Below are 14,629 nucleotides of genomic sequence, written 5' to 3'. Positions count from 1 at the left end.
GACGCATCCGCCGTGCTGAAGAAAGAAGATCTGACCGGCACGGAGAAGACCCGCATTGGATCTGGACAGGGAAGAAAATGTATTTTCTGGTCCTTGTCTGCAGGCAGCGGGATTCAGCAGTGGAATCCGTACATGCAAGTGGACATTGGGCCAAAGATATGCTTCTGGCATATAGCTCTGAGGTAGGCTGAAAACAAGATGTGTCCAGGGCCTTACACTGGGCATTGTAATCAATATATAGGATCACTGCAATAACTAAGCATCACAGAATATTTGTAGAAACATGAAACATTCATCTTCATGCTACTTATATTCACAAGGAAAAATAAATTATTAATACAGCTGAGTGTTTGCCTCCCACAAGCCTTTAATTCTGCACTTGTGGACAGTGAAACAGACCCAACTTACCGCACAGACAGCATGTAATGATTGAGGAGAACTTTGGGCTTTAGGCGAATTTTAATCAGGTTTGAAATAACTTCCATGTCCTCAGAGCCGTGCGTGTTACAGTTCATGCAGACAGACATAAGCAGGTCCTGGGCAGGCCGAGTCAGCTGATTATTTCAAGACGACAGGAAAGAGACAGATATTATAGGAGAGACCACAAGTAGACCCATAAGTAAGAAGCTCTTGGAAGACAAAAGTTTCATCATCACCTCTAGAGATAAATTTAAATTCCACGTTTTCAGACAGAATGCATCTACTACTTTCTCAAAACATCTGCTGGTCTTGCCAGTTCACTGTAATTTGTGAGCGTACCTTTGGGTTCTGCAGCCACATCTCCAGTCTCTGCACTGCCATTAGTCGCACTTCTTTATATCCACAAGTAGCAGTAAGCAAACGGAGGAGATTTCTGGAGACATTATCCATGGGCTGCCGACGATTGAGCTGATCTCTTAACATATCTAGTACATACTCCTCCACGCCCTCGGCCAATTCTTCATACCTACGGAACAATCAGGTATACGGAAGTTAAGCAGAAACCTAATGCATTTCCACCTAAAGGTGGCCATACACCTTAAACAGCTGCTGGATGAATGCTCATTTGCTCACCACCTATTCATTGCCACTTCCCAATATACAATCAGCTGGGCATTTAAGTGTTTTTAATAAGGAGACAGAAATACGCTAAGAGTCGTGGCATCCCCCTTACACATTACAAGGTCAGACAGTCCCACCAAAACCAGCAGGTTCAGCTGAGGTTCTTCTAACGTGTATGGTCACCTTTAAAGGTGCCTGCAGCCACATAAAAAGTGGGAAAATATATTGCTCCATTTGCTCAATTTCTCTCCTCCAATAATGGAGCAGCGAGACCGAAACCCTGAACTGAGCCCTAACGCAGATGTGAAATCAGCCCAACATAAAGCTACAGTACATTGACAAGTAAAAAAACGTGAATTCAAACAAAACCCATAATAAGAGATAACATACCGTGGCATTAACTGTCCTTCCTGCTCGGGGCTCATTTTTTCTTCTGCAATGAGCAGTTCTGACTGACTGTCCTCCTCCTCTGCCATAGATGGGTGAGGACTGTTGCCTGAAATGAATGGAAATACAAGATTCAGTGTTTTCTCAAACTCATTGAGAAAGTGATGTAAAGGTATAAATGATGTACAAACTGAAGATTTAAACAGTGGAAAAGTGGACCAATGTACGATTTATACAATCAGTACCAGCGCTCAGGTCCCCGGCTATTCGACCACCTTCTTGTAGTGCCATGTTCTTTGGGGGCATTCTTGTGCAGAAAGCAGTCTGAATGTTGTCAACAAAGGTCTTACAGTGAGGGCTGTCCACCCAAATCCTCTCTCCTAAAGAGTCTTCTATATACACCTAAAAGAGATCAATAAACCAACAAAAAGGCTGAAGTAAAGCAGTGCCCTACTGTAAAGGATATTCAACCATTAAAAGAATTGCTCACACCAAAAAAGTTTCTTACACAATTTCCCTCCACCAACAAAGAACTTCCCTGTACACGATGCCCCATTTTAACTTTTGTCCAATTTGGCTTAAATACCAAATATTCATCTCTCACTCTCCACAGTCCAATATGAAATAATAACCTTCTTTGTTGTAAACCTACTACAAAGAGGGAGCATTCTTACCTTAACAAAAATTTCTGGCCAGTTCTCGTCTTCTTCATAAGCCGCCATAAGGAGGTTGCACGCTAGGACAGATACCAGGCTGTTTCCTTTGGCTTTGAAATTTATCGAGGCATCTCTCCGGAGCAAGCTGCACAGGGCCTGCAAGAGAGGATTACATTAAAGGGGTTTACCAAAATCATAAGCTATCCCCCCATAGGATAGGGGATAACTTTCTGATCAGTGGGGGTCTCACTGCCGAGACTCCTGCCAATCTCAAGAATGGGGCTCCCGTGTCTTCAGTCATCCTCACTGCAGGCTAACTGCACCCCCCGCAGTGAGGAGAGAACCCAATATAAACAGCAGCGCATTGCTACAATATGGGAAAACTACAATTACATCACCTGTTCTGTCCCATGATGCATCACATGACCCCTCAAGTAGTCAGCAGGGGAACGAACCCACAGGCCCTTTGAGCTTTAAAGCACCTTCAATATCGGGATTGGTGGGATATGGCAATTTTTTAGAAAAAAAAAAAAGTACAAAACTTGTTTCAAAAGTTTTTGTTTAACACAAGAGGAAGGAAAATAGTCTTACCTCAATGACGCCTTCGGTTGCAAATATATTTGGTTTCATTTTTGCCAAAAACATCAGACTCAGGTACAATGTGGGGTCTGGCTTTGCACGGTTCATCTTTAACTGCTTTACTGCCCCACAGAGCACTCCTTCAATCCTATCGTCATTTCCTTCTTGTTCTGAAGCTTCAACATCATCCAGCAACGAAGCGGGGACAACTAAAAAAAAATTATAGACGTTAGGAAACTAAAGTATCTTCATTTAAACTGAACAGCATACCAGCTGCAGGGGGTAATTAAAAGGGTTTCTGTGGACTTTAAAAAGTCTCTGCAGTCATGTGAGCAGATCATAACCATGTCCCTGCCCGGCTGCAAGGTGGCACTTGATGAGACATAAGATCTCATGTAGAGATGAGCGATGAGCTCATGTAGTAGACTCGCTAAGGCACATTACTCGAGCGAGTAGTACCTTAGCCAAGTATCTCCCCGCTCGTCTCTAAAGATTCGGAGGCCGGCGGGGGAGAGCGGGGAGGAACGGAGGGGAGATCTCCCTCTCTCTCTCTCTCTCTCTCTCTCCCCCCGCAACTCACCTGTCACCCGCGCCGGCCCCCAAATCTTTAGAGACGAGCGGGGAGATACTCGGCTAAGGCACTACTCGCTCGAGTAATGTGCCTTAGCGAGTATACTCACTCATCTCTAATCTCATGTCTTTATCACAGCAGTGAATATTTTGCTACATCTATGAGGTTACAAAATTAAATGAGTTCTCTCAAGAGCTAAAGTTATCCCTTATTCACAGGATAGGGTATAAATTCATGATCAGAGGAGGGGGGGGGGGGGGGTCTCACGTCCGAGATCCCGCCGATCCAAAAAATGGGGGGGAAATTGAATGGAAGTTGGTAGTTGCAGCTGCTAAAGATAGCCCTGGTACAAAAGCTTGGTAATTTTCGTTAGCCCCATTGAAATGCATGGTGCAGTCGCAGTGCAGGCTTGGCCATCACCCCATTCAATGTGGAGTCACTGCAGGTCGGAGAAGCACCCACGCAGTGATGAGAAGAGAGGGACATAGGACCCTCATTCTCAGGATCACTAGAATCTCAGGGCTTAGACCTCTACAGATTATAAGTCATCTGCTTTACTGTAGATAGGGAATAACTTTATATATTGGGATAACCCCTTTAAGAGCGTTGTCAGCTTTCTGCTGAAATTTTATAAATGTCATACACTGACAAGTAATGGCAAAAGAGATGCTAAAATAGTTTCAGACTTACCTTGCCCTACACAGTAAAGCACCCTACTCTATCGCTTACCAATATTAACAAACCAAAGAGTCCACAGCTTCCCAAAAGATGGTTGGAGATGGTTGGAGGATTCTTCTGCGGAGGCGCTAAAAGCATTCAAGTGCAGATGCAACCAGCAGAATTTCCTGCATTGATGCTGAACACTTAATTCTCTATGTGTGTACTGCGAAGTCAGCTCAATACACCGAATGGCAACTTCTTCGGAAGACATTGAAGGAACATCGAGTCGGGTAAACATAAAAATCTCACTAGTGGGCCCTGTCCTATGAGCCCATAAAAACAGTTTATGGGCTCACAGAAGATGACAGGTACCGGTTACACTAAAAACACACAGGACATCTACAGCAACTACAGATTAGCACCTTCAATCGGGACAACAGATGGCTCTTTGATGGACGGGGAGATAGCCCTCTTCTCAGCAACTGCAGCCTCAGCCAATCGGCCCAATGCACTCAATGGAGGAGTGGAAGAAAGTTTAGGGCGTTTGGTGAGTCCGGTCAGTGTTGAAGTGCTAGCTAAAGACGATGAGGCCTCACGCTTCCTCTCAGAGGTCAGTCCAGGAGCAGGTGGCTTCAGAAGATTGCTGGGGGCTTTAGACTCACTAGCTTGGCCCTTGTTGCCTAGAGCAATGAAATCCCCTGGAGGAGGATGACCTGAAAGTAAACAGCAAAAACAAATTCAATACATACACCAAACTTCAAGACAAACATAATGCGATTTGCCAGCATTTATGCATTCGAGTTTACATGCAAGGGTGGTGCTTGATTCGCACATAGCCATTTTAACCCTTTCCAATCCACTGTCTGACGTCTAAAGACATTATGATTGAAGGCTGTACAGCTCCAATGTCGGAAGACGTCCGGCAGGGTATTATTACTGTAGATTACTGGCCACTCTGTTAGCGGGGGCCTCTCCAGCATGACACATACCGCAGTACTGGCTCTAGCCAGCAGATGGTGCCATTGTATAATGGCAGAAAGAGAGAGACCCCAAGGAAACCCTGAATCCAAAATTGGATTGAAAAGGGTTAAGAGTGCTTTCATGCGTCACCAATTTGCTACAGAATTTGTTGCGAATTGTGATGCAGATCTGCAACAAATGTGACCCCTTCAATTTGAATTTAATTGAAAGGGTGAAATCTGCGACAAATCAGAAGTGTGAACGCACCCTAAAGGGAACCTGTCACTGCATAAAGCGTTTTACAAGTGAAGGGCAAAACTGGTTGCTAAAGTGTAAAGTAGGCACTGAGCAACATCTTGTCACACCTCGCTCCTTTGTAAGCCCCTTCTGCCCATCAAGAGAGCCAAGTGGGGTATACGACCACCTTAAACCAGAGAGGATGCTGCTTCTAAGTAGTCATGGAGCAGAGGGGCTTGCTTCTTTTGGACCCCAAACTGGCATTTCATGGCTGCCATTTAGTAGGTGCAGTTGCATTCAACAGTTTGGTTTTGATAAGACATGTACAGATGCTTTAAAGTGACTCATTGGTTTTGGGACAAAATCTTGCCCTGGGATCACAGGAGGCAGTTATACTTCTTGCTAGTATTCTGTGCAAATACCCCTCCAATTCGCAAATTCTGGGTCCCGTTTTCTTCCAATTAAGATAGCCAATGCAGTCTTCAGACTACCTAATTCACACAGTGCATCGGTAGCACTATACCTGCTGCATGACTGATTGACTAGCACTGCTCGTGTGACCAGTGTGTATTGGGTAGCCAGAAAATTACAGTTGCCAACTTAAGATGGCTGAAAACAGGATCCTGAAACAGTGAATTGGAGGGACATCAACAGAGACGAACAGCAGCAGGTAATATACCCGACAATCCAGTTCCGGGACAGATATTCCTCCCGAATCCAGAGGGTTGCTTTAGTGTATACAGCGCGTTGGACCTCTGGCCTTCAGAACTGCAGCAATTCAACAAAGGGGCTCAGATTCCACAAGGTGCTGAAATCCTTCTGCAAGAATATTGGCCCAGGCAGACAGGAAGCTACTTGTAATTGCTGCAAATTAGATGGAGGTACTGTCTGGTCTGACCAGCAGACAGGAAGGGGTCATCGATTCATGCTGCGCGTGCCAATCAGCACGGTGCAACAGAAATCTGGATCCCTCTGACCAAGTGATCTTTTTCCACTGCTCAGTCACCCAATTTTAGAGCCGTTTTGCCCCCTGGAGTCTCGCTTTTCTGTTCCTCCTATACAGCAATGGTACTGGAACTGGTCGCCTGCTGTTATAGCCCATCCGTGCAAGGGATCAATGAGCTGTGTACTTGGACATATTAGCTGAAGCACCAGCATTGTATTTGGCTGCAGTGTACTAGACTGTGACCCGCCTGTTTGTCAGAACGATTCCAGACATGCTCTGACAGCTTCCATCAACAAGTTGATTACATCTCCAGCAACCCCCGTTTACATGTAGAAGACTTTCTGCAGTAAATGGGCTATAACTAACCGGCGGGTTTACTGCGGATCTGCTGTGAAAATTCCTCAACAAATCGCAGCATTACCGCAATGTGTGAACGCACCCCTAAATGAACTCTGACAGGTTCTCTTCTAGAAAGAGAGGGTTTTACAATCTGGACAGCAGTGAAATACCTGATGATTTCCCGGCAGCGCTGGGCCGGCGCACAGCAGTCGCTTTGGGGCGATTCATCTTTACCCTATGGAAAATAAAGCACAATGTATACAAATGGATTAAAAAAGGTAGATTATGCAACTAGAGAACGATGATACTTTTTCCAAATCACAGAGCATAACGAAGCATGAAATGTTATCTTACCCCAAGGGCACCTACAACTTTGATTAGTAAGAACACCACACAAGTTTTACTGACTGATTATAAAACGCTGAACTATCACTTAGCATGGAATGCCTTAAAGTCTTAGCCTCAAAGTCTTAAAGGCATATTCGCAGAACTAACATTTATCACTTATTTGCAGGATAAGTGGCTGATTGCTGAGGGTCCCAGTTATCACAAGAACAGGGTCCCACGTCACTATTTGATCCTCACTACCCTCTTCATGAGCTTGAATGGAGCAGCACCATCAAATCAATGGGACTACTAGTGGAAGCCTGACTTCTCTTCAACAGCCCCACGTGGAACAGTCAGCATACAGCGATACACTGTGCGGCACACCAATAGTTATGTAATTTTCTACACCACACGTCGCACATTATTTCACCTTCCCCCTGCGTTCTGTAACATGTTGTCTTAGTGACTGTGCCCATCGCACAAGAATAACTCAACCCTGATGTCCTGCGATGGTCCCACGAGATCTGGTTTCCCATGAAGAAACACGGTGGTCACCTTACAGTAGGCGCACGTTTTATGTGATAAAATGTCCCAATGTAGACAACGAAAATAACCAGACCTTCAATATCTTCAATCATAGGATGGAGAGACGACAAGCAGGAAGCTCTGAAAGACGTCCACATTCTGTGAACCTGAAAGAGAGAACAAATAGGGTACAGAAGTATCAGAAATGGCTCCTTAATGCCTTCTATCGCTGTAGTCCAACATTCCCTAGTCTGCGGCTTCTCCAGATGTTGCAAACCCACAGCTCCCAATATATCCAGTCAGCGGGCATTCTGGGGGTTGTAGTTCTTCGGCAGCTACAGAACACCTTGGTGGCCATAATCAGCACTGCGTTTCCAGCATAGAAACCAGGAGAGGCAGCATACGTCCAGAAGCGGTGGAAGAGCCGACAGCAGTCACCGCCCGCCACTACAGTCCTGGTTTCTATCTTTTCACACTCCGAGCATGCTCTAAATGCAATGATGAACAAGCCAACTGCTATATAGTCGGGTTGTCTGCATAAGAGTTTACTTACTAGATGGGTGGAGGAGAACTATAAGGGGAACTCCTGGGGGTAAAGGAGAAGAAGACAACTGACAAAGCCAAAGACATCCTCTAATTACTATCACTTTCATCACGCTCTGATCATAGCAAAACATTAGCGTAATTAAAGATTTGTTACTGCCTATTGAACTTCTCAGTTAATCAATAACAAAATATTGTGCACCCTGTCCAATATAGCCCCGCAAAGCGCCTGCTCATTTTATAATTTTATTCTCTGTTCACACAGAAAGCCAAATCCAAAAATTCTATTGGATTCCTGCTACTAGATGTTATCTAACCCCATTGAAAGGGGGGTTATGTATACCAGGACAGACATATCACCCATCCATACAGCCCATTTACACGGGATGATTATCGTTCAGATGCCCGTGCTCTGCAGGAATTTCAGTGACAATACTGTGCAACAAGTTTTAAAAAAATTTTTCGTAACAAAGTTATTACCGTATATACTCGAGTATAAGCAGAGTTTTTCAGCACAAAAAAAAATGTGCTAAAAAAGCCCCCCCTCGGCTTATACTCGAGTGAGGTAGAAAAAAAAAAAACCCAATACTCAACTCCCAGCCAGCGTCTGTGACCCCGGTGGTGCGGCAAGCTGCTTGAGAATTCTCCCCGCTGTCATCTCCCTGCTCGGCTTTGAATTCCCCCGCCATCAGCGCTGTGTAACTAAGCACTGTGATTGGATCGAGCCAATTACAGGCGGCACTCGATCATTCACAGCCACTCAGGGAATGACATCACTGAATGGTTGTGATTGGTTTATCGAGCGGCGTATGTGATTGGCTGGCGCTCGATCCAATCACAGCACTTATTTAGAGCGCTGACGGCAGAGGAATTCAAAGCCAAGCAGGGAGATGACAGCAGGGAGAATTCTCAAGCAGCTTGCCACACCGCCGAGGAGACCATCGCGCCAAGGAGACCATCGCGCCGGGGGCACAGACGCCGGCTTTGAGGTGAGTATTGCAGGTTCTTTTATACCTAGTATATACTCGGTATAACTCGGCTTATACTCGAGTCAATAGGTTTTCCCAGTTTTTTGTGGTAAAGCTTATTGACTCGGCTTATACTCGGGTATATACTGTAATATGTTTCTGTAAAGTAAAACCTGATTACACTGGTAAAACTGAATAATAGCAGTATGTCTCATTTTCAAGTTATTTAACCCCTTAGTGACCAAGGGGTTAAATAACGTGAAAAATGAGATGTGCTACAATTGCTAGGACAATCGAGAGACGACACCCTGCCAGATGGCGGAGGCCCCCTGGTCGTCCGCGGCGCTCGTGGGAGCAACACATAGGCAACAGTACCTTCTCCGACATCAACACTGAATGAAACAATGCTCTCGGTCATGGTCATTCTAGATCGGCGCTACGGACCCTGGTCGTCCAAGCGAGATAACTAACTAACTTAGTGACCAAGCTTTTTTTTTTTTTTCGTTTAAAAAAAAATGTAACTCCTTCGTTTATCGACGTCGCTTTATGAGGGCTTGTTTTTTATGGGACAAGTTGTATTTTTCCATGGTACTGTTTAATGTACCATATAATGTACTGAAAACAGTGCTAAGTGGAGTAGAATGGAAAAAAAATCCACCATCTTTCATTGCGTCTTGTTTCTACGGTGCACAAACTGCAACAAAAATGACATGATAACTTTATTCTATGGGTCAGTACGATTACTACAATACCAAACTTATGCAGTGGGGTTTTTTTTTGCTGTACTACTTATTTTTAGACATTTTATTTATTTTTTTATTATTTTCTGCCGCCATCTTCTGCGCGCAATAACTTATTTTTCCATCCACATAGTTGTGAAAGGGCTCATTTCTTGCAGGACGTCCTATATTTGCATTAGTACCATTTTGGAACAGATACAAATTCTGATCACTTTTTATTGTATTTTTTCTTGGAGAATGACCAAAAAAAAGCGCATTTCAGGAGGTCTTAATGTTTTTAATTTTTTTTTCAGACAACGTTCACCGTGCAGGGTAAATAATGCATTGCTTTGATAGATCGGACTTTCACAGACGCAGCGATACGAAACATGTATTTTTTTTTATGATTTTGATTCTTTTATTTAGTCTAACCAATGACCTGTAAAAACACAGTTCCTCGGCCCGCTCCACCCTCATGCCAGCAGAAGGAGCATCACTGGGAGGAGCACATGGGCATCATTTGCCCAACATCTCGTCCTGTGTTAATGGGCCAATAGGATAGGTGTTACAAGGTGGCATCCCGAACGCCGCACCAATCGCGGTACAGTGCTCCCATTGATTTTAATAGGGCTTCGCAGACCTGCGCGGTTCTAAGCAGCGGTTAACTGAATGCACGTGTGAGAGTGGCCTTATTGGATAACCAGAAAAAAGATACTTGTGGGCTTCGGGGGCATTCAGGCTCCGGCACTATTTTGGTGTACATGGCACACATTCTAACAGATGTTTGATGCAGATTCGCTGCAGTGTAAGGACGATTTTTGCTGGCGATACACGAGCGGATTATGTGTCTGTGATACTGAGACATGTGCCAGCATCGCAGGAATCTGTGTTACTCCAGGACACTCATCCGCATTACAGAAGCGCAAACACAGCCATAGTCCGCTCACGGCCCCCCCTCACACAGGCGTATGCATATCTGTGCACGGCTGAGCCCTACACCTTTGCAGGCTGAACAATGCTTTTTTGTGCGTGCATTGACATATTTTACTGTACTTTTTGTGCCCACAAGACACGTTCATTTGCATGTGGCAAACAGGGACACCAATTAAAATGGCTAATTAATCTTACAGCGCAGTTAGAGTTCCTCCTACCATATGGAGCGCGCATTTGTGCATCCACATTGACTTCTATGGGGACTTTGGGTGCGTAAATGTGCAGGAAAATAGAGCGTGCTGCTTTTTTTTTTTTTTTGCACAATCAAAACGTACAGGAAAAATACATGCATGTGAGCAAACCCATTGAAATCAACAGGTTCTATTCTCCACGTATTGCATGCGCAAATTTGCCTGTTTGAAGAGGGCCTAAGGGTCCTTTTACGCGACCCACTAAATCACTCAAATTCCTGCATCCAAAGGGAATCTTAACCATTATCGTCCAGTGTAAAGGCACGCCCCGACTGGAAGATGGATGAGAAGTCATTTGCTTCCTGCTCATCATTCATTTTCAGCACGCAGAAAACCAGACGACAGATCAGTCCGTGTAAACAGACACACGGTCACTCATGAACAACTGCCTGCTTACTGTGAACAGAGGCCCGCGCCATCTTGAGTTGCTCCTCCCCCATTCACTGAGCGCAGATCGTAGCTGTGTAAAAGAATAAAACGGTATCACTGGGACGCCCTGGTAGGCATCTGCACCCACCAGGCGAGGTCCACGCAGGGCTGATGCGCAGCGGATCAGCCGTGGAAGGCCTGCCTCCGCACCTGCAGCATTTGGGGCAGGGTTTTATTGCGTATTTCTGGGCAGACTTAACCCCCTCATTGAGGAGAGGTGACTTCTGTAGCGGGAACTGCAATAAAATTGAGACACGGCATCCTCAGGCCGCTCTCACACTGACCGCTTTGCACGTCCCGAGCGCCGGGCTAACACGGTACAACGCCACCGCTGATTTCAACGGAGCTTCGCAGACCTGCATGTGAACGTGGCATTTCTAATGCAGCAATTTGAGCGCTGTCTTCTCTACTTTTGCGCCTTTTTAATGCGCCTCAGAGTTATTGGTTGGGGGGGGGGCGCTAAAAAGCGCTGTCAAACGCTGCGCCATGCATTCAAAAACAGCTAAAACACGGTGATTTCAAGCGGCGCTTTCCGAACACACGTGTGAGAGCGGCCTCAGTGCGCACGAGGGGGTAATGAATGGAGAAGACGTCTCAAAGCAAGTACAAAAGGAAGAACGGCGGACATGAGGAGCCAACGGCAGCGAACCATGGACGTGACAACTAATCAGAGGCGGCTTCTCTGCCCCTACTAAAGAACTGGCAGCTGAGACAGGATAGAGTTCCTTCTCCCAGAACACATCTATACCGTCAGCTGGAGACAGTCTGTTGTCATGGATACAACACTCTCTGGTATAAGGACCGTGAATGACCCCCTCATGAGACCATCCCACGCCATGCCTGACACAGTTGGCAGTGTACACATCCCGCTAACCCCCGCCCGTCACCTGCTGCACGGCGGTCCGCTCAGCACAATAACACCATTCTGCGCCGGCTCCTCTCTACTTCCGGGTGACGCGGTCTGATGACGTCTACGAACGTGGAGAGGTGCAGAACGCAACCACGCCCCCTGGAGCAGAGAACGCGCCTCATTGGTCGTGTACGAGGAGGGGCGGAGCAGGACAGTCTCCTACACGTCCATGCAGTGTGAGGGATAATTCCGCCCTCGGTGTACACAATGCAGTATAACAGCAGTATACAGTATATACTCTCTGTGGCTCTAGTAATACTCCAGCACGTGCTTGAACTAGCTCAGCAATGTACACTGTGCCACCTCACATGGTACTTCCCAGAATAGGGGGGTCCCAAAGTGTAGCTGCTGGAGTGGAGGTGACTGTGGGGCTGCCAGGGCTAGCTGTACACTTACATAGGAGTTAATAAGGCGGTAGTGCATGACTATACCCACCCCCATAGTCATGTCACTATTAGGCTGTGTTCTCACATGGCGGATTTGCCGAGGAAATTACGTGCGGAATTTCACCGCGGCAAATCCGCCTGCGGCCGCTAATCCCGGGATTAGCCAGCCATGTGGAGGAGATTTCTCAGAAATCTGGTCCACATGGGAGGGCAAATCCACTGCGGCTAAGACAAACGCAAGTGTGCAGGAGCCCTTAGGGGACACTTGGAAGCCCTGTTCTCCTGACCGTTGGGAGTCCTGTGGTCGGACCGCCACCCACAACACCCACTATACTGCGGATGGGCAATAAGGCCCTTTTACATGGGCGATAACATTCAAATGAGGGAATATGAACAATAATCGTTCAGTGTAAACGCGAACAATAACTCATTGACATTCCTTTTATACAAGTACGAGGTGATATACTGCCGCGTTGCACGGCGATTCTACGTGTGACAGTCCTGGAATACACAAGGTGCACCACAGAAATGAGCCCCGCATCACACTGTTATGAAAGCTGTCCCAAAGAAAGTCTGTGCTGCCCATAGCAACCAATCACAGCGCAGCTTTCCTTTTACCTCAGCAGTATAAGAAATGAAAGCTGAGCTGTGATTGGTTGCTATGGGCAACAAAAGGTTTTGGGCTGATTTGAGTGAAATGTTGCGTGAGCGTTCTTCAGCACCAGGTGACGAGTGCTGGCAGAATTAAAAATCGAAAACTCATGGACTTCCACTGTAATTTTTGTTGCCAATAGCAGCCAATCACAGCTCAGCTTTCATTTCTTATACTGCTGAGGTAAAATGAAAGCTGCGTTGTGATTGGTTGCTATGGGCAGCACAGACTTTCTATTGAACAGCTTTCATAGGAGTGCAGTGCTGGGCTCATTGTTGTGGCCCACTTTGTGTATTCCAGGAACGCTATATATAAAATCGCCGTGCAACGCAGGGTATATTACCTAGTAATAGGTGAGAAAAAGTGGTATGACTCACTCGGGCGCGTCCGGATCTCCTATACAGGATAGTCTGGCGCACCTCAATCCAGCTGGGCTGTAGTAATCAATGTGATTCCAATAGGTCCATCAATCCTGGCCCGTCGGGCATACAATCACAGGGGGAGCGCCATTGGGGGTTCCGAGGTATCGGATAACATGTAAATAATAGATAGGGATGAGCGAGTATACTCACTAAGGCACTACTCATTCGAGTAATGTGCTTTAGCCGAGTATCTCCCCGCTCGTCCCTGAAGATTCGGGGATCGGCGCAGAGCGGGGAGCAGCGGAGGAGAGCGGGGAGGAACGGAGGGGAGATCTCCCTCTCCCTCTCTCCCGCCCGCTCTCCCCTGCTCCTCGCCCCCGAATCTTTAGGGACAAGCGGGGAGATACTCAGCTAAGGCACATTACTCGAGCTAGTAGTGCTTTAGCAAGTATACTAGCTCATCCCTAATAATAGACCATATAATGGTCAAACCATATAAACCAATCAAAGAAAAAAATCTATGACCTGTGGGACTTACTTTACAGGAGGGTCTCAGAAAGAGTAGACCCCCAAATCCAGGAAGGCGTTAACCCTTTCCAATCCACTGTCTGACGTCTAAAGACATTCTGATTGAAGGCTGTACAGCTCCGATGTCGGAAGGCGTCCTGCAGGGTATTCTTACTGTACATTACTGGCCGCTCTGTTTTTGTGGGCCTCTCCAGCATGTTCCATACCGCAGTACTGGCTCTAGCCAGCAGATGGCACCATTGTATAATGTCAGAAAGAGAAAGCCCCCTAGGAAACCCCGAATCCAAAATTGGTTTGGAATGGGTTAATTCTCTCCAAAGAAATACTCCCAGAAAAGAATTCAGCAATGAATCCAATGGTAGCAGGTAGAGATAGCCAGTAGGTATTATTCATGTATTTATCAATAGACATAAACAGCTCCGGCTATATAACATGGCCATGTAACAATATATATAGGGGAAATAGGCAACGCGTTTCGGCCCTATAAAGGGCCTTTTTGAATCTTCAACTTTTTACAAAGCAGTAACACATAAAAATAATCTCTAAGCATCACATCGTCATAATGGTACTGACCCGTAGAAGGATGTTATGTCATTTTTACTGCAACACAAAACCCCCTGAAAAATGGCCCATTTGTAGTTTTTTGGCATTTCGCCTGACCTAAATGTTTTTTTAAAGCTTTGAAATACATAATAATCTTTATTTATATAGCTCCAACAT

At 45.9% G+C, this 14,629-nt stretch overlaps 1 protein-coding gene across 1 annotated transcript in view; it reads right to left on the bottom strand.

Moving 5' to 3' along the window:
- The window catches only part of INTS1 (integrator complex subunit 1), a 70,596-nt gene extending 58,559 nt beyond the window's left edge, over positions 1-12,037 (bottom strand). Inside the window, exons 1-10 of the mRNA XM_066576322.1 lie at positions 11,959-12,037; positions 7,323-7,395; positions 6,547-6,611; positions 4,317-4,607; positions 2,676-2,872; positions 2,103-2,240; positions 1,674-1,830; positions 1,432-1,537; positions 760-946; positions 409-554 (exon numbers count right to left, since the gene is read on the bottom strand). Of these exons, the coding sequence (XP_066432419.1) occupies positions 409-554; positions 760-946; positions 1,432-1,537; positions 1,674-1,830; positions 2,103-2,240; positions 2,676-2,872; positions 4,317-4,607; positions 6,547-6,604 (1,280 nt within the window). The 5' untranslated portion in view covers positions 6,605-6,611; positions 7,323-7,395; positions 11,959-12,037. The remainder of the gene's footprint in view (positions 1-408; positions 555-759; positions 947-1,431; positions 1,538-1,673; positions 1,831-2,102; positions 2,241-2,675; positions 2,873-4,316; positions 4,608-6,546; positions 6,612-7,322; positions 7,396-11,958) is intronic.
- Between the last annotated feature and the right edge of the window lie 2,592 nt (positions 12,038-14,629).

Source organism: Eleutherodactylus coqui, chromosome 8, assembly GCF_035609145.1.
Source record: "Eleutherodactylus coqui strain aEleCoq1 chromosome 8, aEleCoq1.hap1, whole genome shotgun sequence".
In the NCBI taxonomy this organism is placed as follows: Eukaryota; Metazoa; Chordata; class Amphibia; order Anura; family Eleutherodactylidae; genus Eleutherodactylus; species Eleutherodactylus coqui.
This window is presented reverse-complemented; position numbering and strand designations above follow the sequence as displayed.